Consider the following 27026-nt stretch of genomic DNA (forward strand, 5'->3'; position numbering starts at 1 on the left):
GTCTACATATCTTGCATTACTCATCTCTTATGTATATACTGTATTCTATACTATCTATTGCATCTTAGTCGATACCGCTTTGGTCATCCACATATTTATATATTCTTATTCCATTCCTTTACCTAGATTGTGTGTATTAGGTATTGTTGTGAAATTGTTAGATATTACTTGTTAGTTATTTCTGCACTGTCGGAGCTAGAAGCACAAGCATTTCGCTACACTCGAAATAACATCTGCTAGACACGTGTATGTGACCAATACAATTTGATTAGATTATTTACACCCTTTTATCCCCTTGTCAGCAAATTTGTGACCAAATATTGTTTACATTTTTTGCCTGCAAATATCAATGCCGCGAAGGGCATAATACTCAACCATTTGAAAAAGGTTAATGGAGGACAGCTGGTTTCCAGTCATCATTTGATAGGGGAATACATTTTTTCCCTGTTTTCTGTCTGCAACTGAACCCTTCGACCCCATGCTGAATATTTTGTGGTAATTCAACAAATAAAAGCCTGAGTCTATTTCTGTGTGTTTAAGTACTGATAATTTGACAACAGTGGTGAAAGTTTGATAATGACCATTTGACGTAATAATGCTGTATTAAAATACATGACCTAATTCAGCAGACTCTATAATATTCCCCCCACACCACACCACAATATTCCACACCACAACGGAAGACTTAAACAAATACGTCTTCACTGACATTTGAGCGTGACTATTTATGTCTTCCGTTCCCGCTGGCTTGCGGTGAAACGGTGATCAAGTAGAAGGTGGCGATTGAACACCTGCCTAATGTGGATTAAGCACGCATGGGCAGTGTCTGCCTGGGATCTCTGGCGCTCTAATGTGAGATGACAGAGCATTTCTACACATTCACTGCTCACGCATAAGCACCTCTCTTAACTAGCCCGGTCCCAGCATCGAATGACACCACCGTAAACGATGTACTGTACTCGCTTCTATTTATATCAGCATAAGGCCAATAATTACTGCATATAACTGTCCCAGTCAACATTGGAAATGAACTTAAGAGTAAAGAGGGATGTCGCCCCCTCAGCCAGAGTCATGAACACATTTTTTTGTAGCCGGTAAGGACTGAATGAATGCTACTTATTGGCATTCAAGAGGAAATTCCTTTCACCACAAGAAGTTGCAAACAGCAAGACACAGCCTTCATCATCCCATATATACTTTGCTTTGTATGGAAAGCAGTGAACAGTATTAACAGGCAGTAGAGTGGCCCTTTTGCCGACCTGTAGCTAGGACCTGATGGCAGGGGGTCGAAGCAGTGATGGAGTGGGTGGTCGGCTTTGTTGATAAAGTAGGCGTTTTGGTTGAATTGCACATTCGTTCAGGAGGGACGAGACTGGGAGTCCAATGACTTTTGATGCAGTATTTGTAATCCGTGGTCGTTTGTTATGAATTGAAGCTGTTAGCAAACTGAAGTTGCAGATACTACTGTTTAGGTTTGACCGAAAATGGGTTGATGTCAGATGTTACTGGGACGCTTATGCAATACTTTGAATTACATCTGACAACTTAACATTGACTTCAAGAACATTTACAATGTACAAGTCTGCCATTTGGCTTACATCACTCTACCGTTGTTAATGATTCAGTGGGCTTTGTTCAGTTTTAGACATGTTCTCAATGAATATAAAAGCTGAATATAACCTCAGAGACTGCTCCCATAACACGAGAGCCCACCTGTCAGTGCATTGATACGGTTCCCATGACAATCTTGACCATGTGCCATAGTGCCAGGACACAGACAACATTATGAATGTCACACAAATGACTTCCCCTCTTTCATTTCTTTAATGCCCCATATGTGTTTGACTCTATCTCTATTGAACGGAATATTCTAGTCATAAATTCTAGTTTGTATTTCAGGGAGGAATTATGTGTCCTCAACTGACATAATTAGCACAACTTCTAGAGAATGTTCTAGTTTGTGACTCGCAGTCTCAGTTTGTGGATATGATTGTCTCCCAGCTTTGGGTTTTAGACTTCCTTTGATTCATTAAACAAAAAGGTATCTTTGCAATTTTACTTGTTTGATATCAGAACATCAGCATTTCCAAATAACAAGATTTCCAATAACAACATCAGCACAGTGTGGAGATGTGGTTCTACCTTTGAAGAAGCAGTCCTTGCTGTGCACCACGTAGATCCGTCTCTTCTGCAGGCAGGCGGTGCGGTACACCTCACAGTGGTTCTCGTAGAACCTTCCATCGGAGCCGCACACCGGCACAAAGGTGGGTCGACACTTCTCCTGGCACACACACTCTGCCCGGCCCGTCGACTCCAGCAGCACACACTGGCGGCCCCTCCCGCAGTTTGTCCTCTTGCATGGCCCTTCATTTGACCCAGAGTGGACTGGAAGAAAGACAGAGAGAGAGAAACCAGAGTTTAGGTTGGAAGAAACAGAGACAACCTGGGAAAAAAAACATTCAAAAAGAAACCCAAGGTTTGTAAAATGCCAGGAGACTATCATACTAAGACAATCCAGTAAGAAAAGATAGGAAGGATGGTTGGATAGGTTGTGTTGGATAGAATATTAATCAATTCGAACACCTGTTGTCTGCTTTCTAAAAGGAAAGTGAAAAAAACACATTGTTTATTGAAGGCGCTGTTTGCGCAAGGTTGGCTCTGAGTGTATATGGATGTCCATTACATTTCTCAAATGTCATGTAAATTAAAATCTTCCCTGTCATGTTGTCAGGTGCCAATTTTCCTAAAGCAAACTCTGAAACGGCATATTGTTTTTATTAAGATTTTGTGAAGGCATATTGTTTTTATAAAAAATGTGTGATTTTCCATCCAGGTGGACTCATGCTCTAAAGACTATCAGTAACATTTCAACTATCTACTAACCTTAACCCTAGCCATAACCCTAACCCTTATTCTAACGCTAACCGTAACCTTAGCAAGCAGTTGCTTATCAACAGATAATACGACCATCTGTAGAGCATCTACAGATAGAACATCTAGACTATCCAAATAAAGTGTGATCCAATATTCCACACAAACACACTTAAACTTTGTGAGATCAACAGAGATTGTAACTTGCCCTTCCTCACACGTCCTTCCTAGCACATGTCACTCCTGAACCCCTCACCGTGGAGATCCTCCGACTCCCTTCGGATTCAATCTATTTGCATTTAAAGCAGGGAAAAAGCTGCTGAGACTTGCAGCCACACCACCTTGGATTGATCTTGCTAGGCCCCAGGCCCTAGAAGGGACCACTCCTGGAGAGATCTGAGCTGGGATTTATGGGGGCCTGGGTTTGGAGTATAGGTGGTCGCTAGATTGAGGTTAGGAGCTAGGCTGGGGGAGAGAGGGGAACTGGATTGGTTTTAGCAGCATGGCTGGGGGGAGAGAGGGTAGCTGGTCTGGGTTAGCAGCTATAGGCTGGGGAGCATAGTCATAGACTAGACGTAACATAGTAAATATAAATCGGGTACACTCAAATGAGTATAATATGTTATGTTTGGTATGTGTACATAAGACAGAAGCGTGGATGGGTAGGCATAGAACATAAACGTCTAGAAACCCAAAGGTTGCGCTTTCAAATCTCATCATCTCAATCTAATAGCTAATTAGCAGCCTTGCAACTACTTATCATGATAGCTAACCCTTCCCCTTTCCAGCCTGAGCATTCTAATTTTGGATTGATAGTGATGATGGGTACAGTGGCTTGCGAAAGTCTTCACCCCCTTGGCATTTTTCCCAATTTTGATGCCTTACAACCTGGAATGAAAATGGATATTCGGAGATGCAAAATATTTTCTATTGTGAAACAAGCAAGAAATAAGACAACAAAAAAAACAGAAAACTTGAGTGTGCATAACTAAGTCAATACTTTGTAGAGCCACCTTTTGCAGCAATTACAGCTGCAAGTCTCTTGGGGTATGTCTCTATAAGCTTGGCACATCTAGCCACTGGGATTTTTGTCCATTCTTCAAGGCAAAACTGCTCCAGATCCTTCAAGTTGGATGGGTTCTGCTGGTGTACAGCAATCTTTAAGTCATACCACATATTCTCAATTGGATTGAGGTCTGGGCTTTGACTAGGCCATACCAAGACATTTAAATGTTTCCCCTTAAACCACTCAAGTGTTGCTTTAGCAGTATGCTTAGGGTCATTGTCCTGCTGAACGGTGAACCTCCGTCCCAGTCTCAAAACTCTTGAAGACTGAAACAGGTTTCCCTCAAGAATTTCCCTGTGTTTAGCGCCATCCATCATTCCTTCAGTTCTGACCAGTTTCCCAGTCCCTGCTGATGAAAAACATATCCACAGCATAATGCTGCCACCACCATGCTTCACTGTGTGGATGGTGTTCTCAGGGTGATGAGAGGTGTTGTGTTTGCGCTAGACATAGCATTTTCCTTGAATGCCAAAAAGCAACATTTTTGTTTCATCTGACCAGAGTGCCTTCTTCCATATGTTTGGGCAGTCTCCCACATGCCTTTTGGCAAACACCAAACGTTTGCTTATTTTTTTCTTGAAGCAATGTTTTTTTTTTGTAAAGTCCAGCTCTGTGGGGTGTACAGCTTAAAGTGGTCATAAGTGGTCCTATGATACTCCAATCTCCTCTGTGGAGCTTTGTAGCTCCTTCAGGGTTATCTTTGGTCTCTTTGCTGCCTTTCTGATTAATGCCCTCCTTGCCTGGTCTGTGAGTTTTGGTGGGTGGCCCTCACTTGGCAGGTTTGTTGTGGTGCCATTTCCTTTCCATTTGTAATAATGGATTTAATGGTGCTCCGTGGGATGTTCAAAGTTTCTGATATTTTTTTTATAACCCAACCCTGATCTGTACTTCTCCACAACTTTGTCCCTGACCTGTTTGGAGAGAGCCTTGATCTTCATGGTTCCGCTTGCTTGGTGGTGCCCTTAAATTAGTGGTGTTGCAGACTCTGGGACCTTTCAGAACACATGTATATATACTGAGTTCATGCGACAGATCATGTGACACTTAGATTGCACACAGGTGGACTTTATTTTAATAATTATGTGACTTCTGAAGGTAATTGCACCAGATCTTATTTAGGGGCTTCATAGCAAAGGGGGTGAATACATATGCATGTACTACTTTTCCGTTTTTTAAATTTTCTTTAATTATTTATTGAAAAAAGTTATTTTTTTCATTTCACTTCACCAATATGGACTATGTTGTGTATGTCCATTACATGAAATCCAAATAAAAATCCATTCAAATTACAGGTTGTAATGCAACAAAATAGAATACTTTTGCAAGGCAGTGAAAATGCCTTAATAACGCTGCCGTCCAATCACCAACTTTATTTCTGAAAAATGCCATTTACACATGACAACATGTGCTAAAAATAAATATAATTGGTTTAGGACTTTATATGCGGGAACCTTTATTTTTACTTCAATGAAAAATCTCTGAGCAAATCCTGCATTTGCCTCAGTGCCCTGGTAGATGACTGAAAGGAGAGTGGATCTCAAGTTCTATTTTGACAGCTTCAAAGTGGGAACCAGGTGGATCAGTTGAGGTAAGAAAATTGTTAAATTATGACAATGCTTCGTCAATAATGTCACTTAAATTACAAATCATTTAGTTAAAAAGTATGTATTTGCAGCGCTGAATAATGTTGGTTGCAATGCTGCTTGAAGAAGCAGCAGCTTGCGTTATTAGCTATTGCTCTAGCTATCTATCCTCTCCCTCCATTTCTGAATGAATTTGTTTCTTTCGAGCTGACAAAACAAGTGAGCATCATTTTCTTTGTGTACTGCCAAATGTCGATAACATAACTACATTTGCCACTGGTATGGGCTAGTAAATATCCTAAACCTAGCCAGCTAGACAGTGATAGAAGCAAGCTAAAACCAGGGAAAGGGAAGGGGAAGAAACTATTTACTTTCTGTTTCATCTGCTGGTAGCTTGCTAATGTTCACTAAAATAGGTTTCTCCACATGTAATTGATGAAATTAGATTTAAATTCCATAAAGATTATAATTGTGTGGAGATTGTAGAAAAACCCTCTCTGAATATTGCTACCATGTAAAAGATGGCTAGCTATGCTCCAACTTCAGTCTATCAGCTTTTCTGACATGATTTTCCTGCCTGGCAGATACAGTGTCCGTTTCTACTATTGTACTATTACTGTACTAAGGTAGATAGCTAGCTAGCTAAACTACTAAATCCTAATTTAGCTAGATAGGATAGCATATCTTGTGTTTGGTTCCACTATCACTGTCCTTCAACCGCCACACATTCATCTAGACACAAGCAAATTGTGATAGTGTTTGCTATAAATCAGATAATGTCATTCTGGTTCGTCCACAATTAGTAAGTCAATGTTTTTATGAGGGACAATCCCACCCTCACAGTCCGGTTGAGCACAATACGATAAACAAGAGTGACAGGACACACACACACACACACACACACACATACACATACACACACACACACACACACACACACACACACACACACACACACACACACACACACACACACACACACACACACACACACACACACACACACACACACACACACACACACACACACACACACACACACACACACACACACACACACACACACACACACACACACACGGGACAGGCAGGTGAGCATTGCCTGGCATGGAATCGACGTTCAGCCTATTGTATGATTGTTGTCATGCCATGGAAGTTGGCTACACATAGGAGTTGGCTATTTGGCACAATCTGATGGAAGTCCAAATCAAATCCAATTTTATTGGTCACATACATGTGTTTAGCAAATGTTATTGCAGGTGCAGCGAAATGCTTGTGTTTCTAGTTCGGACAGTGCAGCAATATCTAACAAGTAATTTCGAACAATAGACAGCATATACCCAATACACACAAATCTAAGTAAGGAATGGAATTAAGAATATATAAATATATGGATGAGCACTGTCAAAGTGGCATAAACTAAGATACAGTAGAAAATGATAGAATGCAGTATATACTGTACATATGAGACAGGTAATGCAAGATATGTAAACATGATTAAAGTGACATTATTAATGACCACACTAACATTTGGCTTATAGTCAGAACAGAAAGAGTGAAACTTCAATGTACTGGAGGACTACTCTAGAAACCATCGGCTTTGTTACAGGAAAGATGGAAAGGGGAATAGGATGCGATAATGTTTGCGTAGCACCTGAATGTGAGGGCAAGTGTTTATGCATCGTAAGGGGCCGACACTGTTTTAGGTTGTGGCACTCCAGGTAGTGTGGATCATTGCGGACACAGTTACTTTTACTGGTGCCTATAAAAGATGCCTACACTGACACCCGTCTCGGGAATTTTGAACACACCCCTGGCATTGAAAGATTATAAACTATTGTTCCTCCTGATAGCAGATGTTTGAAGTTGGTGAGGGAGATAAAAGTCTCCAACGTCAGCGATTTTTGCAATTCGTTCCAGTCACAGGCAGCAGAGAACTGGAACGAAAGGCGGCCAAATGAGGTGTTGGCTTTAGGGATGATCAGTGAGATACACCTGCTGGAGCGCGTGCTACGGGTGGGTGTTGCCATCGTGACCAGTGAACTGAGATAAGGCGGAGCTTTACCTAGCATGGACTTGTAGATGACCTGGAACCAGTGGGTCTGGCGACGAATATGTAGCGAGGGCCAGCCGACTAGAGCATACAGGTCGCAGTGGTGGGTGGTATAAGGTGCTTTAGTGACAAAACGGATGGCACTGTGATAAACTGCATCCAGTTTGCTGAGTAGAGTGTTGGAAGCAATTTTGTAGATGACATCGCCAAAGTCGAGGATCGGTAGGATAGTCAGTTTTACTAGGGTAAGTGAGGCGTGAGTGAAGGAGGCTTTGTTGCGGAATAGAAAGCAGACTCTAGATTTGATTTTCGATTGGAGATGTTTGATATGAGTCTGGAAGGAGAGTTTACAGTCTAGCCAGACACCTAGGTACTTATAGATGTCCACATATTCAAGGTCGGAACCATCCAGGTTGGTGATGCTAGTCAGGCGTGCGGGTGCAGGCAGCGAACGGTTGAAAAGCATGCATTTGGTTTTACTAGCGTTTAAGAGCAGTTGGAGGCCACGGAAGGAGTGTTGTATGGCATTGAAGCTCGTTTGGAGGTTAGATAGCACAGTGTCCAAGGACGGGCCGGAAGTATATAGAATGGTGTCGTCTGCGTAGAGGTGGATCAGGGAATCGCCCGCAGCAAGAGCAACATCATTGATATATACAGAGAAAAGAGTCGGCCCGAGAATTGAACCCTGTGGCACCCCCATAGAGACTGCCAGTGGACCGGACAGCATGCCCTCCGATTTGACACACTGAACTCTGTCTGCAAAGTAGTTGGTGAACCAGGCAAGGCAGTCATCAGAAAAACTGAGGCTACTGAGTCTGCCGATAAGAATATGGTGATTGACAGAGTCGAAAGCCTTGGCAAGGTCGATGAAGACGGCTGCACAGTACTGTCTTTTATCGATGGTGGTTATGATATCGTTTAGTACCTTGTACAAAATAGATGGACATCCACAAATGAATACATACCATATGAAACATAATATCACATCATACTAATTGGAGTGTCGGGTTGGGTTGGGTTAAATGCGGAAGACACATTTCTGTTGAATGCATTCAGTTGTACAACTGACTAGGTATGGGTGGGGGTGAAGCTGGATGCAGTTTTGCAGCATGGCCTGCGGGAGGAATAGAGTGCTGTGCTGGTAGGAGCAGCACTGGAAGGAGCAGCACTGGCTCTCAATCTCAATCAACCTCAGAGATTCATTTTCGGAGACAGGTGGGGAATTATTGTCGGGAATTGATTATGTTGGGTTTCTGATTGGCATCACTCAGCATAACATTTGGGTCATGTATTAATTCCCTGTTATGAAACTGCTCTAGCTCAAGACCACAGTTCCTACTATTATAATCAAACAGTTGAAAACACAAATTGAATCTGCCTTTAGTATAAACTCTAGGAAATATTTAATAACAAAGGTAAGGCTACACAGTTGGAGGGTAAAAGTCCTTTAATCACATAAAGGAGACTCGCCCACACACACACACACACACACACACACACACACACACACACACACACACACACACACACACACACACACACACACACACACAGAGAGAGAAAAAGAGACCTGAAGGCTGACCTGGCTTTTCCGTATTGATGTGTGATCTATCATAATGAAGTGTGAGGTGCCAGCCAGGAAGGGGAACAGGTACAGGACCCAAGGGGAGGGGCGGGGCTGGGGGGACACAACATGATGGCCTTGTATCCAGTTCACTAATTGTTCTGCATGTCTCGGCAAATCATCTGTGGGAATGCAAACACCCCGGCTCCCCAGTGACCTTGTTGTCAGTGTCAAGGTCAGGGACGATTACTGGATCGTTTGTATTCTCCAAGCAGCAAAGATTAAAGGCTCAGCACCGTCCGGCGCCACTGGTTGTTTTTCTTCTTCACCTCCCCCTGTCCTTTCCCCACTCTCTCCCTCACTGTCTCTGATTATCTTTGCAGAATAGGCCACAATAAAAACGAGAAAAGTTCTGGGGTTCTGGTGTTTAAAGTCTTGCGGGCACGCTGATCCGTACAGTAAGCCTTTCTTCTCGACTCCCATGGGCCATGTAGCCTTCAGTTGTGACTAGTTTGAGAAGCTAAAGTGTCATTTGATAATCCTCTCTGTTAAGCTGCAGCACAATGGTTCTACGAGTTCAACCAAGCCTCTATGCCAATGGCAGTCAGTACAGGCTGACGGACCAGCAGCGGCAGGGCCTCACATCTTTAGTCCCTGCATTCAATTTCCCCCTATGGTCATTCCCTTTTTCAATCTAATCTATTAGTCCCCCCTAGCTGAGCTTTAATGGGCTTAGGCAGAATCTAGACATTGTCCCTCATCATAATCCTAGACTTCGAGAATTAATCATGAAAAATGAACATGTTTTTTTGTTGTTTTTTTGCAAATGTATAAAAAAAAAAACCAAAATATTATATTTACATAAGTATTCACACCCCTAAGTCATTACTTTGTAGAAGCACCTTTGGCGGTGATTACAGCTTTGAGTCATCTTGGGTATGTCAGCTTTGCACATTTGGATTTGGGGATTTTCTCCCATTCTTCCTTTCAGATTTGTTATGTTAGATGGGAAGCAGCAGTGAATGGCAATCTTCAATTCTTTCCACGTATTGTCAATGGGATTCAAGTGCGGGTTTTGGCTGGGCCACTCAAGGACCTTCACATTCTTGTTCTGAAGCCATTCCAGCGCTGTTTTGGCTGTATGCTTGTGGTCATTGTACTGTTGGAACTTAACATCTTTGCCCCCAGTCTTAGGTTGTTTGCACTCTGAAGCAGGTTTTTATAAAGGATTTGTGTGTATTTTTTTCCAATCATTGTTTCCTCTGTCCTTACAAGTCTTCCAGTTCCTGCCGCTGAAAAATATCCCCATAGCATGATGCTGCTACCACCATGCTTCACGGGAGGGATGGTGTTAAGACGGGTGATGAGCTGTACCTGTTTTTCTCTAGAAATAGCACTTCGCATTCAAGCCAATGAGATACAATTTTGTATCATCAGACCACAGAATCTTTTGCCTTACGCTCTCAGTCTTTCATGTGCCTTTTTGCAAACTCCAGGCATGCTGTCATGTGCCTTTTTCTCAAGAGTTGAATCCATCTGGCCACTCTCCCTTAAAGCCCAGATTGGTGAAGTACTGTACAGACTGTCCTTCTGGCAGGTTCTGCCATCTTAGCCGATGAATTTGAGGCAGTCTTGGTAGTTTCAGATTATTTTCCATTTTCCAATGATGGAGACCACTGTGCTCTTGGAAACATTTAACACTCTATTCTTTTATACCTTTTCCCAGATAGAGTGGCAAGAAAAAGTATGTGGATTTGTGCATAAATTGGTCATGAAATTTGATCTTCGTCTAGGTCACAACAATAGACAGAAACAGTCTGCTTAAACGAATAACACAAACAGTTATACGTTTTCATGTCTTTTTTGAACACACCGTGTAAACATTCACAGTGCTTGGTGGGAAAAAATGTGGGAACCCTTGGATTTAATAACTGGTTGACCCTCCTTTGGCAGCAATAACCTCAACCAAACGTTTTCTGTAGTTGCGGATCAGACAGTCAGGAGGAATTTTGGAAAATTCCTCTCTTTACAAAATAGTTTCAGTTCAGCAACATTCTTGAGATGTCTGGTGTGAACTGCTCTCTTGAGGTCATGCCACATAATTTCAATCGGGTTAAGGTCAGGACTCTGACTGGGCCACTCCAGAAGGCATATTTTCTTCTGTTGAAGCCATTCTGTTGTTGATTTACTTCTGTGTTTTGGGTCGTTGTCCTGTTGCATCACTCAACTTCTGCTGAAACTCATTTGCTGGACATATAGCCTAACATTCTCCTGCAAACGGTCTTGATAAACGTGGGAATTCATTTTTCTGTCGATGATAACACGCTGTCCAGGCCCTGAGGCAGCAAAGCAGCCCAAAACCATGATGCTCCTTCCTCCATACTTTACAGTTGGGATGAGGTTTTGATGTTGGTGTGCTGTGCCTTTTCTCTCCACACATAGTGTTGTGTGTCCCTTCCAAACAACTCAACTGTAGTTTCTTCCGACCACATAATATTTTGCCAGTAGCGCTGTGGGAAATCCAGGTGCACTTTTGCAAACTTCAACTTCATGTTCTCTCCCTAATCTCCTCTATAGACCAGGATACCATGATCTACCGGGCACGCTGCTTGTTCCATTGTTGGTGGGATCTTCTGTCACATTCGTCGTAATGATTGGACCAAGGCACAGCGTGCGTAGAGTTCCACATATTTTTTATTTGATAACCGAAACTCACCAAACAAAACAAACAAGTACAAACGAAACGTGAGCTACTGGTATGCACAAAGGCAACTTACTGTAGACAAGATCCCATAAATAACAATGGGGAAATGGCTACCTAAATATGATCCCCAATCAGAGACAACGATAAACAGCTGCCTCTGATTGGGAACCATATCAGGCCACCATAGAAATACAATTCACCTAGATGACCCACCCTAGTCACTATCACACCCCAACCAACATAGAGAATAAACAGTTTTCTATGGTCAGGGCGTGAAAACACTTAATTTTAGGTCTCTTTTATTTGAGGCATAGCTCAGATCAGGCAATGCTTCTTGTGAATAGCAAACTCAAATTTTGTGAGTGTTTTTATAGGGCAAGGCAGCTCTAACCAACATCTCCAATCTCATCTCATTAATTGGACTCCAGGTTAGCTGACTCCTGACTACAATCAGCTTTTGGAGAAGTCATTAGCCTAGGGGTTCACATACTTTTCCAACCTACACTGTGAATGTTTAAATGGTATTCAATATAGACAAGAAAAATACAATAATGTGTGTGTTATTAGTTTAAGCACACTATGTTTGTCTATTGTTGTGACGTAGATGAAGATCAGATCAAATTTGATGACCAATTTATGCAGAAATCCAGGTAATTCCAAAGAAATCCAGGTACTTGCTACTGTATCACTCATCAACATTCTATCTCAGAGATCTATGGACAGTTCCTTGGACTTCATGGTTTGGTTTCTGCTCTGACATGCACTGTCAACTGTGGGATCTTATGTAGACGTGTGTTTTTTGTTTTAAATAGTTTTAAGTCCAAATAATTTAATTGGCCACAGGTGGACTCCAGTCAAGTTGTAGTGACATCAAGGATGATCAAAGGAAATTGGTACTGTATATTTCTGGATGTGCCTGTTCTCAAGTTGGACCGTCATAGCAAAGGGGTGTGAATACTTATGTGAATGAGATATTTCTGTATTTAATTTTCAATAAAATTGCCAAGAGTTTCTAAAAACATGTTTTCACTTTGACATTATGGGGTATTGCGTTTAGATGGATGAGAGAAATATACAGTACCAGTCAAAAGTTGACACCTACTCATTCAATGATTTTTCGATATATTTTTAACTATTTTCTACATTGTAGAATAATAGTGAAGACATCAAAACTATGAAATAACACATATGGAATCATGTAGTAACCAAAATAGTTGGTGTCCTTCAGTAGTGGTTTCTTTGCAGCAATTCAACCATAAAGGCCTGATTCATGCAGTCTCCTCTGAACAATTGATGTTGAGATGTGTCTGTTGCTTGAAGTCTGTAAAGCATTTATTTGGGCTGCAATTTCCGAGGTTGGTATGTCTAATGGACTTATCTGTTTCATCATAGCGCTTGATGGTTTTTGCAACTGCACCTGAAGAAACTTTCAAAGTTTTTTGACTGACCTTCATGTCTTAAAGTAATGGACTGTCATTTCTCTTTGCTTATTTGAGCTGTTCTTGCCATAATATGGGCAATCTTCACACCCTGATCTGTGTCACCTGTCTTTGTGATTATCTCCATCCCCCTCCAGGTGTCACCCATCTTCCCCATTAACCCTTGTGTATTTATTTATACCTGTGTTTTCTGTCTGTCTATGCCAGTTCATCTTGTTTGTTCAAGCCAACCAGCGGTTTGTCTCAGCTCCTGCTTTTTCCACACCCTCCTGGGTTTGACCCTGCCTGTACTGTCTCTGAGCCCGCCTGCCTGACCACTCTGCCTGCCGTCCTGTACCTTTGCCCTACCTCGGGATTACCGACCTCTGCCTGACCCGACCCTGAGTTTACCTGCCATCCTGTACCTTTCCCCCACTTCTCTGGACCACTGGGATTATTAAACTATTGGTTATCTGACGTGGCCTGTGTCTGGGTCTTACCTTCATGTCTCATAATCTTCTGTATACCACCCCTACCTGAAATGCATTCCAGGTGACTACTACATGAAGCTGGTTGAGAGAATGCCAAGAATGTGCAAAGCTGTCATCAAGGCAACGGGTGGCTACTTAAACAAATCCAAATATATTTTATATTTGAGATTCTTCTAACAGTTTTTTGGTTACTACATGATTCCTTATGTGTTATTTCGTAGTTTTGGTGTCTTCACTATTATAATACAATGTAGAAAATTGTACAAATAAAGAAAAACCCTTGAATGAGTAGGTGTTTCCAAACTTTTGTCTCCATTTTGAATTCAGGCTGTAAACACAATAAAATGTGAAATAAGTCAAGGGGTATGAATACTTTCCGAATGCACTGTATAATTAAATAGGCACAATGGAAAGTTGTATGTAAAAGCCATGAAAAATATTTAGCCTTTTTATGATATTTACCAGAGGAATGTGTCCCCCCCTGAGTGCACTTTGTGTCCTCGTGCCTAATCTAAGGCACGGAAACAAGACTTCAGGCAAGTATCTATCAATCTCTTGACAGATTGATATTTGCTTTATTAATGATTTTATGAAATAACAATATTGTCATTTTGCTCCCTTCAGATGCATCATGTCACTGTAACGAAAGGGTATTTTCACCATCTATCTACAAACACAGTGCGTCGGTATACTCTAGAGGCAGACCACTTAAGGACACGCCCTGTATTCAGTCAAGAAAACACCTCTCCTTATTTGTACCTGAGTCGGATTAAAGCCCGTCAACATTTAAACATCAATCAAAACAAACCTTCCATCCACCCATCCCAAACCACAGAAGAATAGGTAGGGCTGAACCATTGACACTTGGAGAGTGGGACACTGCCTGGCCTGCCAAACTGTTCTAATTAGAGAGGAAGTGCCACTGCTCTGGTGGTGTGGGACATCCTGTCTGTCCACAGGAACAGAGTAATAACTGAGCCCCAATCCACAGAGCCTCCATCGCTTCCGTACTGCTAGTCACATGTCCTTAGGCTTAGGATATTGCAATTTACTTGGCTACAGTATGGACATTGTGGTTTCCAACGTGGCTTTTGGATTCAGTGCCTCGCGTCGACTGACCTCCCATATCATTCTATTTGGTTTAAATCAGATGAACATAATCACATTCAGAGACACGGTGTCAAACATCTTCCCCCTGTATGACACAGTCAGGCAAAACGATTCTGACGGACACACTGTTTTTTAATATCAATGGACAAGAGGCCAGAACTTGGGTGAGAGACTGTAGTGTATAAGATTAGTTTTCATGTCTGTGACATTGTGTCTATCGACCCCAATGGTCACATCAATTCAAACAGAACTAAGATATGAGGGGGGTGAAAACAGCCCAACTTGTAAGCCTCTACGACCTCCCAGGCGTGAGGATTTGGAATTAACTCAATGAAGTTTACTTGACTTTGTGGTATCTGTCTTGACACTGGTTGGGTGAGAATTGCCGCCATGTCACATACATTATCCTGAAAACAGTTGTTTTCCAATTCCAATTTAACGCTCTGTTTTTTTTACAGACCCTCAAAGGATAGAATACTGAGCATACATTGCCAGTGGTTTGAGAGCATTGGAAAGTAACTCTAAAAGGATGATTATGTTCAGTATGAATTTGAACTAAAAACCATTTGTCCAATTGCCCATAAAACTGCGTGACTTTAATCTTTATAATATGTTATTCAATATCCTGCGCTTCTCCACGGGAGATGGAAATAGATATAAAACAAGCGAGACAGTGTGTATTCAAAACACAGTATCACTTTAAAAAGTATAACAAGTTCAAAAAGTCCGACAACTTTGGTAGACTTTTGTAGTACAACTAACGAGGCAACTCCAGTGCAGATGACTTATAAGAACAGAACATAGTCGACAAATTATACAAGGCCTGTCTCAATATCCTGCATGTTATTAAAGTGAATTAACTTCCTCTCCCAGCATGATTATAAAGGTTGCTTGTGGAAAAGGTCATTAAGTGAGACTGTTAGCTGACTGCCTGCTCTGTTTATGAGCTGCTGCTCCTCTGTCGCCGTCTCTGCAGATAGAACAACTTTCATTTATTCGTCCTGAAGAAAGGCCATTTACCTTGGGTTGGAAATCGACCATCAGTTCATCTGTACTAGTTTCAGATTCTCATCTGTTATATTTCAATTGTGTGTGTGTGTGTGTGTGTGTGTGTGTGTGTGTGTGTGTGTGTGTGTGTGTGTGTGTGTGTGTGTGTGTGTGTGTGTGTGTGTGTGTGTGTGTGTGTGTGTGTGTGTGTGTGTGTGTGTGTGTGTGTGTGTGTACACTCACGTGTGTTAAAGTATAGTAGCTAGCAAACGCTGATGATGGATCTGCAGGTTCAGAGATGCTGGTCCAGTGCTGTAATGTTATTTACTGCCATGCCAGAATCACGAGGCGTTGAGCATCAGTCCACACCAGGCTCCACTCTCATTTCTCCCTATTAATTGCCACCAGCCACAGAAGGCCAACACTGAATAAGCCACACAATGCATTTTCTGCACAATCCTCACCAACAGCAGAGGTGATAAAATATGGTGTATCATGAAAAAGCACAAGTCCAGTTCCATCTCAGGGGTGTATATTACACAAATAGATGGTGTTGTAAAAGCGAAGAAATGTCCCTCATCTGCCCCATACAGCTACAGCATCTCATAAATAAATTAGCCCCATATTTAGTAGACTTAAATTAAACATTTCCTTTTATTGCCAAAATAATATGAATTGTATATTTACTGTAGGTGTGTCTGTGTGGGTTCTAGTTATACTATCTGTGTGAAAAACATGTTAATGTGTCCTTCTGTGGCTCAGTTGGTAGAGCATGGCACTTGTAACGCCAGGGTAGTGGGTTCGATTCCCGGGACCACCCATACGTAGAATGTATGCACACATGACTGTAAGTCGCTTTGGATAAAAGCGTCAGCTAAATGGCATATATTATTATTATTATATTATATGTAACAGGTGTTTTGTGCATTCTCATATTCAAAGACGAAGTGTTAACTAGTTTTGACAGTATGGTACATATCAGAAACATGTACTGTGCGTGTGTCTCAGCGTGTGTACAGTACGCGTGTATACCTCTGTGTACATGCATGTCTATAATGCAATACGTCTTAATCTTATTGATCCCGGCTCTGTGCTGACACAACTCCTGCTCATCCCAGAGCTTTGGGAGATTGCCGGCCGCACTTGATGGCATCGCCCTCGCTCTAACATCACAGTGAGGGTAGAGAGAGACAGGGTCAAGGGTACCTCGCCTTTCACACAGCCAATCCCGACCTGGGTTTAAGCTAATTTGCTTCCCCTAGTCCAGAGATTTGGTCAGCAGAAAGTTATTAGTCTTGTCCTGCAGTTTGAATAACATAAAACCATGCCACTATCATGCCACCATTTCATAACTGTAACAGCTGTAATGCATAGGTCTCTTTTTGGGGCATTCCTTGAACTTTGAGTAAGTCCTCTGGGTCTATTTCAGTTCAGATACAGTTCAGATATTGGCCACGTCTCTACCTCTCCCTCTCTCTCTCTCTCTCTCTCTCTCTCTCTCTCAAGCTTAGACCTCCTGAGTCATATTATTTATGGCAGGTTAATAAGCATACTGTACTTTTAAATTACACAATATATATATATATATTATATATATATATATATATATATATATATATATATAGAAAGTATGTGGACACCACATTCTGCCTCACCTATTAATGACAGGAGTATAAAATCGAGCACACCCCCATGCAATCTCCATAGACAAACATTAGCAGTAGAATGGCCTTACTGAAGAGCGCAGTGACTTTCAACGTGGCACCGTCATAGGATGCCACCTTTCAAACAAGTCAACTGTAAGAGCTGTTATTGTGAAGTGGAAATGTCTAGGAGTAACTTCAGGCTCAGCAGCAAAGTGGTCGGCCACAAAAGTGCACAGAATGGGACCGGCGAGTACTGAAGCGCATAGCACGTAGAAATCGTGTCCCCGGTTGCAACACTCACTACCGTGTTCCAAACCGCCTCTACTTACTTACTGACTTTATTATCCCCATGGGGAAATTTTGTTTCAGTGTCATATACACGTTTAAACAAAAATTTCCCCATGGGGACAATAAAGCCAGTAAGTAAGTAGAGCGGGTTTGGAAGCAAAGTCAGCACAATAACTGTTTGTCGGGAGCTTCACGAAATAGGTTTCCATGGACGAGCAGCCACACACAAGCAGATCGAGCAGATCACCATGCGCAATGCCAAGCGTCGAATGGAGTGGTTTAAAGCTCGCCGCCATTGGACTCTGGAGTAGTGGAAATGAGTTCTCTGGAGTGATCAATCATGTTTCACTATCTGGCAGTCCGAAATACAAATCTGGGTTCGGCGAATGCCAGGAGAATGCTACCTGCAATAATGCATAGTGGCAACTGTAAAGTTTGGTGGGGAATGAATAATCGTCTGGTAAAAAGGTCGAACATCAACCCTTTTCAGGAGCCAGAATTATAAATATCAACATTTCTTTTTCTGAGCTGTCAGATCGAATGTTTAAATTATGATTTGCCTCAAGGCATCATGGGAAATTCAAGATGGCCAGGAATCATTCTTATCAGATTACAATAACGGGAGAAAACCAGAATGACAGACAGAAGTTCATCACCAAACACAACCGGGGGAAGAAAAACTGTACGAAATAGCTTTGACCGCTCTTTCCAAAGCAGACTATACACTACATTGTCCAGCTGGAACTGGCATTCATCTTGAGCTCCCGTCAGGCCCAGTCAAGTCTGTTCGGTGGGTGGGCGGTTCAGGCTGGATTGTGTTGACAGCAGCCTGTCATTGCTCAGGCGGTTGGGGGAGACGGGGGGCTGGCTGGCTGTGTGGAGTCCACGCATCAGTGGGACCACCACAGAGAGTTCATCGCTGGATGTGTCTACTGTAAGAGGAGGAGGTGGACAAGGTGAAGCTATTGCTGGGGATTAGGGACTCTGGCTTGCAGGGAGGCTGTCTGTTTCTGATAGTCGGCTAAAAATATGCCTCCTCTCTGCATATGTATGTAAGCTACTGTACAATATGTATTTCAGTTACAGTGAAATGGATTATGAATGAGTGACCCTAGCTAGGAACTTTGAGGGCATTGTTTAAAATGTTGTTTAAAACGTTTGACTCCACTAAACTTTGTCAGAATAACATATACCGAATGTCTTGAGGTTGTCTTTGGCTATATGCATTAATATACCTTTTCAAACATTCAAATCATCAAAGCTACGTCATCTACTTGCCTCTCTCACGCACATGCATTTAATCACTCTGATATCACTTTTAAGTCAAATACCTCTCTTAAAATTGTGTTACGGGTGAATTTTGAATTTGAGGTCAGTCTGGATCAGTGTTTTTTTAAGCTAGTGCTCTAAAGGAGGGTTCATGAAGGGGCCAGAATGGAGAACACTCACTCTCAATCAGATCACAATACATAATAGATAGCCCCTGTGAATAAGTGATGAAGGACAGCTATGAGAAAATGACTTGCTGCTTAGGGACACGGGAAAAAGGCCACAAGCTCTCTCCCAAGCACCAAAACATAGGCCAGCCTTCCAACACAATAAACTGAAACATAAAGGTATATGGTGCATAAGTGGAGATATTTCATATGAACTAGCATCATCGTCACTTAAACAGTGCCTTCGGAAAGTATTCAGACAACTTGACTTTTTCCACGTTATGTTACGTTGTAGCCTTACTCTAAAATGGACTAAATTTTAAAAAATCCTCGTCAATCTACAAACAATACCCCATAATTACAAAGCAAAAACAGACTTTTAGACATTTTTGCAAATGTATTAAAAATAAAAACAGAAATACCTGATTTACATAAGTATTCAGACCCTATGCTACAGTGCCTTGCGAAAGTATTCGGCCCCTTGAACTTTGCAACCTTTTGCCACATTTCAGGCGTCAAACATAAAGATATAAAACTGTATTTTTTTGTGAAGAATCAACAACAAGTGGGAAACAATCATGAAGTAGAACGACATTTATTGGATATTTCAAACTTTTTTAACAAATCAAAAACTGAAGAATTGGGCGTGCAAAATTATTCAGCCCCTTTACTTTCAGTGCAGCAAACTCTCTCCAGAAGTTCAGTGAGGATCTCTGAATGATCCAATGTTGACCTAAATGACTAATGATGATAAATACAATCCACCTGTGTGTAATCAAGTCTCCGTATAAATGCACCTGCACTGTGATAGTCTCAGAGGTCCGTTAAAAGCGCAGAGAGCATCATGAAGAACAAGGAACACACCAGGCAGGTCCGAGATACTGTTGTGAAGAAGTTTAAAGCTGGATTTGGATACAAAAATATTTCCCAAGTTTTAAACATCCCAAGGAGCACTGTGCAAGCGATAATATTGAAATGGAAGGAGTATCAGACCACTGCAAATCTACCAAGACCTGGCCATCCCTCTAAACTTTCAGCTCATTCAAGGAGAAGACTGATCAGAGATGCAGCCAAGAGCCCCATGATCACTCTGGATGAACTGCAGAGATCTACAGCTGAGGTGGGAGACTCTGTCCATAGGACAACAATCAGTCGTATATTGCACAAATCTGGCCTTTATGGAAGAGTGGCAAGAAGAAAGCCATTTCTTAAAAATATCCATAAAAAGTGTTGTTTAAAGTTTGCCACAAGCCACCTGGGAGACACACCAAACATGTGGAAGAAGGTGCTCTGGTCAGATGAAACCAAAATTGAACTTTTTGGCAACAATGCAAAACGTTATGTTTGGCCTAAAAGCAACACAGCTCATCACCCTGAACACACCATCCCCACTGTCAAACATGGTGGTGGCAGCATCATGGTTTGGGCCTGCTTTTCTTCAGCAGGGACAGGAAAGATGGTTAAAATTGATGGGAAGATGGATGGAGCCAAATACAGGACCATTCTGGAAGAAAACCTGATGGAGTCTGCAAAAGACTGGGAGGGAGATTTGTCTTCCAACAAGACAATGATCCAAAACATAAAGCAAAATCTACAATGGAATGGTTCAAAAATAAACATATCCAGGTGTTAGAATGGCCAAGTCAAAGTCCAGACCTGAATCCAATCGAGAATCTGTGGAAAGAACTGAAAACTGCTGTTCACAAATGCTCTCCATCCAACCTCACTGAGCTCGAGCTGTTTTGCAAGGAGGAATGGGGAAATTTCAGTCTCTCGATGTGCAAAACTGATAGAGACATACCCCAAGCGACTTACAGCTGTAATCGCAGCAAAAGGTGGCGCTACAAAGTATTAACTTAAGGGGGCTGAATAATTTTGCACGCCCAATTTTTAAGTTTTTGATTTGTTAAAAAAGTTTGAAATATCCAATAAATGTCGTTCCACTTCATGATTGTGTCCCACTTGTTGTTGATTCTTCACAAAAAAATAAAGTTTTATATCTTTATGTTCGAAGCCTGAAATGTGGCAAAAGGTCGCAAAGTTCAAGGGGGCCGAATACTTTCGCAAGGCACTGTATGAGACTCAAAATTGAGCTCAGGTGCATCCTGTTTCCATTGATCATCCTTGAGATGTTTCTACAACTTGATTGGAGTTCAACTGTGGTATATTCAATTGATTGGACATGGTTTGGAAAGGCACACACCTGTCTATATATGGTCCCACAGTTGACAGTGCATGTCAGAGTAAAAACCATTCCATGAGGTCGAAGGAATTGTCTGTAGAGCTCCGAGACAGGATTGTGTCGAGGCACAGATCTGGGGAAGGGTACTAAAAAATGTCTGCAACATTGAAAGTCCCCAAGAACACAGTGGCCTTCATTATTCTTAAATGGAAGACGTTTTGAACCACCAAGACTCTTCCTAGAGCTGGCCGCCCGACCAAACTGAGCAATCAGAGGAGAAAGGTCAGGGAGTTGAACAAGAACCTAATGGTCACTCTAACAGACCTCTAGACTTCCTCTGTGGAGATGGGAGAACAACCATCTCTTCCGGAAGGACAACCATCTCTGCAGCACTTCAAACAGAACAACAACCCTAAGCACAAAGCCAAAACAATGCAGGAGTGGCTTCGAAACAGGTCTCTGAATGTCCTTGAGTGGCCCAGCCAGAGTCTGGACCTGAAAATAGCTGTCTAGCAACGCTCCCCATCCAACCTGACAGAGCTTGAGAGGATTTGCAGAGAGGAATGGGAGAAACTCCCAAAATACAGGTGTGCCAAGCTTGTAGAGTCCTACCCAAGAAGATTCAAGGCTGTAATCGCTACCAAAGGTGCTTTAACAAAGTACTGGGTAAAGGGTCTGAATATTTAAATGTGATATTTCATTTTTTTTTAAATAAATTAGCAAAAATGTTAAAATGAGTTTTTGCTTTTCACTATGGGGTATTGTGTGTAGATTGATGAGGGAGGGATACAATGTAATCACTTGTAGCATAAGGCTGTAACGTAACAAAATGTGGAAAGAGTCAATGGGTCGGAATACTTTCCGAATGCACTGTATGGTGTGTACGACCCCGCTTTGTGTGTTTCAGATTTGAAATAGATTAGACATTAAAGCAATTAGCATGCATGTGTAAATATACAGCACGTTGCTTTAATTATTTAAACCAGCTGTCCACACAAAGAACCATGCAATACAGACAAACTGTATTCCTGCATAAAGTCTCGAAAACGCAGTCGTTGAGTTGTTGATTTGCCGAATTGCAATGAATCTTGGTTGCGTTATGTACTGCATGGGAAATGTCGACAGCTTTATTTGACCTCTGCCAACAGTGTCTGGGTCATAGCCTACAAACCATCAGGGCTATTTGCTTTCTCTTGGCCTGCAAATGTCTACTGTACTGTACTGTACTGTGGGGAAACATCTTGAGGAGTCGCAGGGTAATACTGCTATTCCCCAAACAATGCTCGCCGCTGCCAATTAGGCACAGCTGTCTTTTAATCAAGCCATTTTCTCAGAGCGGTTGGAGTACAGTTTCAGCTTCTCATTAATTGTTTACGTGTGAGGAGGCAGGGCGGCAATTCTTGGTCAGCTCAGAGCATCTTGAACAGCAGACCAATTCTATAAAAAATGTGCCGATTAGCCGAACTTCACGGCGGTGTAATACCTGTCATCAAACACTAAAATGTCCATTCTCTCCTCTCTGTCTTCATTCCAAATGACACCCTATTCAATTTCGGATGCATCCCCTGTCTTCAAATTACAGGACAGAACAGCCATGGGAGGAAGTAGACTGGAGAAATATCTGAGCTGATCTGAAACTATGACCTGAAGCCAAGGATTCTTTCTAAAAACACCTCAAAGCAACGTAGAACATTCCAAAGATGCTCACATGCAGAATAAATGAAGAGTTTCATTCAAAAGTGTTATATATGTTTCCAGAAATTGGTCATCTAGCTTTTAATTGTTTGAAGAAATGAAAGATATTGGTGTGTTTTTTCATCGAATCGTGGCATGGGGTTGGTCATGTAGTGTAACAAATATCTATATTATTTATAAATGTACAAATTATACATTTATGACATCAATATTTCAAAATCAATACATGAGATCTGTATGCAAAACATTTACATTTGAAATGGTATTTCGCAGATGCTCTTACCCAGAGTGACATACAGAAAGTGCATTCATCTTAAATTAGCTAGGTGAGACCACCACATATCACAGTAAAATATACAGGATACAAACATACCATTCCAGTTAAACAATGGATTTGTAGTGTTTTGCAAAAAAAACCACATCTAAAATCTATCAATTAAAAACACGAGAACAGTAATATCGTACACACCTAGCGTTTTGGAAATAGACTTGTCAAATGTACTCTCTCCCTCACACTTAAACACACATTCATGCTTTCTAACATACATGCATTCAACCACATACACACACAGCCACTCAAATGCATTACTTGTGTGAAAGTTGTTTGTCGAGTTAGCCGAGAGAGTCTATTCTCTTCAAGTGATGATATTATAAGTGCAGATGCAGCGCTTAGCTCCACAGCGCACCACATGGGAATACTAAAAGCAAGTCCTGACCCTGTTGATCATTAATAATTCACAGGAAATCAGGGTTAAAATGAGTGCACCCTCGAGCAACACATAATTTATACACGGGCCGGGAGACGCTGGTCTCCAACATCATAAACTTTGAATAAGGCGCAGCCCTACTCCACCCAGCTCCTGTAGCTGTCCACGTGTTTCAACATTAGATCCATTACGCTGCAAGTCATCCTCCATTTGGATGCCGCCCTGGCTGGCTAACTGACTGGGTTCAACTGGAGCTGGCTGTCCTGCTAGCTGCCGTGGTGGGAATAGAGGCCCGCCATGATGGTCTACATCCAGACTCATACAGTAGACCACAGCCACCATATTATACCACCACCACCACCACCACCACATCGCGCATTCATCTTGATGAAGATAGAAGTCCACAGCATCTGAAAACTCTACACTGGTTAGCTTCCTCATACCCTTTCCTTTAACCTTTCCTTCATCTGCACTGACAGGAAATAAGCACATTTCCAGAGAGAATCAAACATGTTGTTTTCAACAATGCATTTTGAAGTTGCAGGAGACACAACAGTCAAACTAAGCGCTGGATGTAGCGTTATAGGTCACGGACGGAATTATGAGCACAATAGCTGTCGGTGGCACGGAAGGGCTGGGTTTTGATGAATGAACAAGTTGGTGTGATGCGGGCTTGGCCAATCGCTGGCCAATCAACGCCTGTGTTTGTATCAAGTTCTGTAGGTGACACAAGTCATTCTAACAATTCTAACAGATTGTTTCACTTATAATTCACTGTATCACAATTCCAGTGGGTCAGAAGTTTACATATATTAAGTTGACTGTGCCTTTAAACAGCTTGGAAAATTCCAGAAAATGATGTCATGGCTTTAGAAGCTTCTGATAGGCTAATTGACATAATTTGAGTCAATTGGAGGCCTACCTTCAAACCCAGTGCCTCTTTGCTTGACATCATGGGAAAATCAAAAGAAATCCGAAAAAAAATGTAGACCTCCACAAGTCTGGTTTATTCTTGGGAGCAATTTCCAAACGCCTGAAGGTACCACATCCTTCTGTACAAACAATAGTACGCTCGTACGCAAGTATAAACACCATGGGACCACGCAGCCGTCGTACCGCTCAGGAAGGAGACGCATTCTGTCTCTTAGAGATGAACGTACTTTGGTGTGAAAAGTGCAAATCAATCCCAGAACAACAGCAAAGGACCTTGTGGAGATGCTGGAGGTAACAGGTACAAAATTATCTATATTCACAGTAAACAAGTCCTATATCGACATAATCTGAAAGGCCGCTTAGCAAGGAAGAAGCCACTGCTCCAAAACCGCCATAAAGAAGCCAGACTACGGTTTGCAACTGCACATGGGGACAAAGAACGTACTTTTTAGAGAAATGTCCTCTGGTCTGATGAAACTAATATAGAACTGTTTGGCCATACTGACCACTGTTATGTTTGGAGCAAGCCGAAGAACACCATCCCAACCATGAAGCACGGGGTGGCAGCATCATGTTATGGGGGTGCTTTGCTGCAGGAGGGACTGGTGCACTTAAAATAAATGGCATCATGAGGAAGGAAAATGATGTGGATATATTGAAGCAACATCTCAAGACATCAGTCAGGACGTTAAAGCTTGGTTGCAAATGGGTCTTCCAAATGGACAATGACCCCAAGCATACTTCGAAAGTTGTCCCAAAAGGGCAACAAAGTCAAGGTATTGGCGTGGCCATCACAAACCCTGACCTCAATCCTATAGAAAAGGTGTGGGCAGAACTGAAAAAGTGTGTGCGAACAATGAGGCCTACAAACTGACTCCGTTACACCAGCTCTGCAATATATTTTCAATTCAAAGCACTCTGACGAATAGACCATTTAAAACACTTTTATGGATAGGCTACTTTGCAAGGCCAGGATCAAAAAGACACAAAGCATAAATTGCTGTTGAACCAGCCTTCATTATAGTAGCCTATGGAGTGCTTGGTTTTTAATCATATGAAACAGAAAACAAGCAATCCGTTTTTTTAAAACAACAACAATATTTCTAAATGGGATCGGGTCAGAAGCATTGTATCATAAATCGCTTCACTCGTTCCATGGCACTGTATGCACACGTGGGCCTAAATGTCTTTCCACATTAAAATGTGCACATCTATACAAAATACTAGGCTGGGGGGGGGTTGTATTACATGTTGCTACCACGTTGTTGTTGTTGCTGCTGCTTTAAAGCCATACCCAATGTTTTCATTTGTTGTTGAGGTCGGATGAGTGAATAGTGCTCACAACTTTAGGTGTACATACACAATCCTGTGCAGAGCGAAAGTGAGAATGTGTTTACATGGGTAAAATGTTATATTGATGTTATACGACTAGACAATTGGTCACTTTGAAAATGAAGCCATCAACACGTCCATGCAGAACAGTTTTTAGATAATGCCTGCTCGCGAGCTGAGAGACACCTGAATCAGTTCATATTTTCCATTGCTGCCATGTTCTTCCTAATCACCTTGAATAATATTCACTAACATACCTCTGATGTTAACATAGCTTCAAAACTGACAGTGCGGAGTCTAGTTCAACTTTCTCGCTCAAATTCCTTCCGCGTTTCAAATGTAATACCCCCCTGTCATTGTTATGGATCCATTATATTTTGGGGGAAAGCTTTCAAAGGAATGCCTGTCTAACTATGCAAATGATTCAGTACCGTACATCTGAAGACTCCAGAGTATTTGCATTTTGTAAATGCTGTCAGATATTTTTTAAGTGGCTTGTATCCTCCGCAAATCCCTTTAATATATTTTATACTCCCCTGTGTGCAAGACAATACGCTGAAATATTGATTGATGACACAATGTAGACAACTTGCTTAGGCTGGGAAAGATGCAGCGTAATGGATGAAAGGGTAAATAAACGCTTGAATAAATCAATATGGAGTTTGGGTGTTGAGCGAGGGGGTGAAACCATTGTGCTGGGTAAGTGTGAGGGCTGGTTCTCGATGGAGAGGCCAAAACGCTTTACTTGGCGAGTCAGAGGGGTAAACACATTCCACTATACTAAACGCACAGAAACATGCATTGCCGCACACTCACACACACACACACACACACACCGTCTTCTCTCTCGTTCACTCTCCCTCCCTTCTCTCTGACAGACCCCCTGGCAGGCAGGCCTCCCCGGGTGACCAGGGTATGGGGATGAGGGGAGACAATTATACAATCACACGGCACATATAA

General features: G+C 41.9%; 1 protein-coding gene across 2 annotated transcripts in view; it reads right to left on the reverse strand.

The window, feature by feature from the left end:
* Window positions 1–27026, reverse strand: part of LOC118391756 (follistatin-related protein 4-like) — a 221123-nt gene that overhangs the window by 123638 nt on the left and 70459 nt on the right. For both annotated transcript variants that reach the window (XM_052457656.1, XM_052457655.1), the window contains exon 4: window positions 2143–2385. In XM_052457656.1, the coding sequence (XP_052313616.1) occupies window positions 2143–2385 (243 nt within the window). The remainder of the gene's footprint in view (window positions 1–2142; window positions 2386–27026) is intronic.

The sequence above is a fragment of the Oncorhynchus keta genome, chromosome 12, assembly GCF_023373465.1.
Source record: "Oncorhynchus keta strain PuntledgeMale-10-30-2019 chromosome 12, Oket_V2, whole genome shotgun sequence".
Taxonomy (NCBI): domain Eukaryota; kingdom Metazoa; phylum Chordata; class Actinopteri; order Salmoniformes; family Salmonidae; genus Oncorhynchus; species Oncorhynchus keta.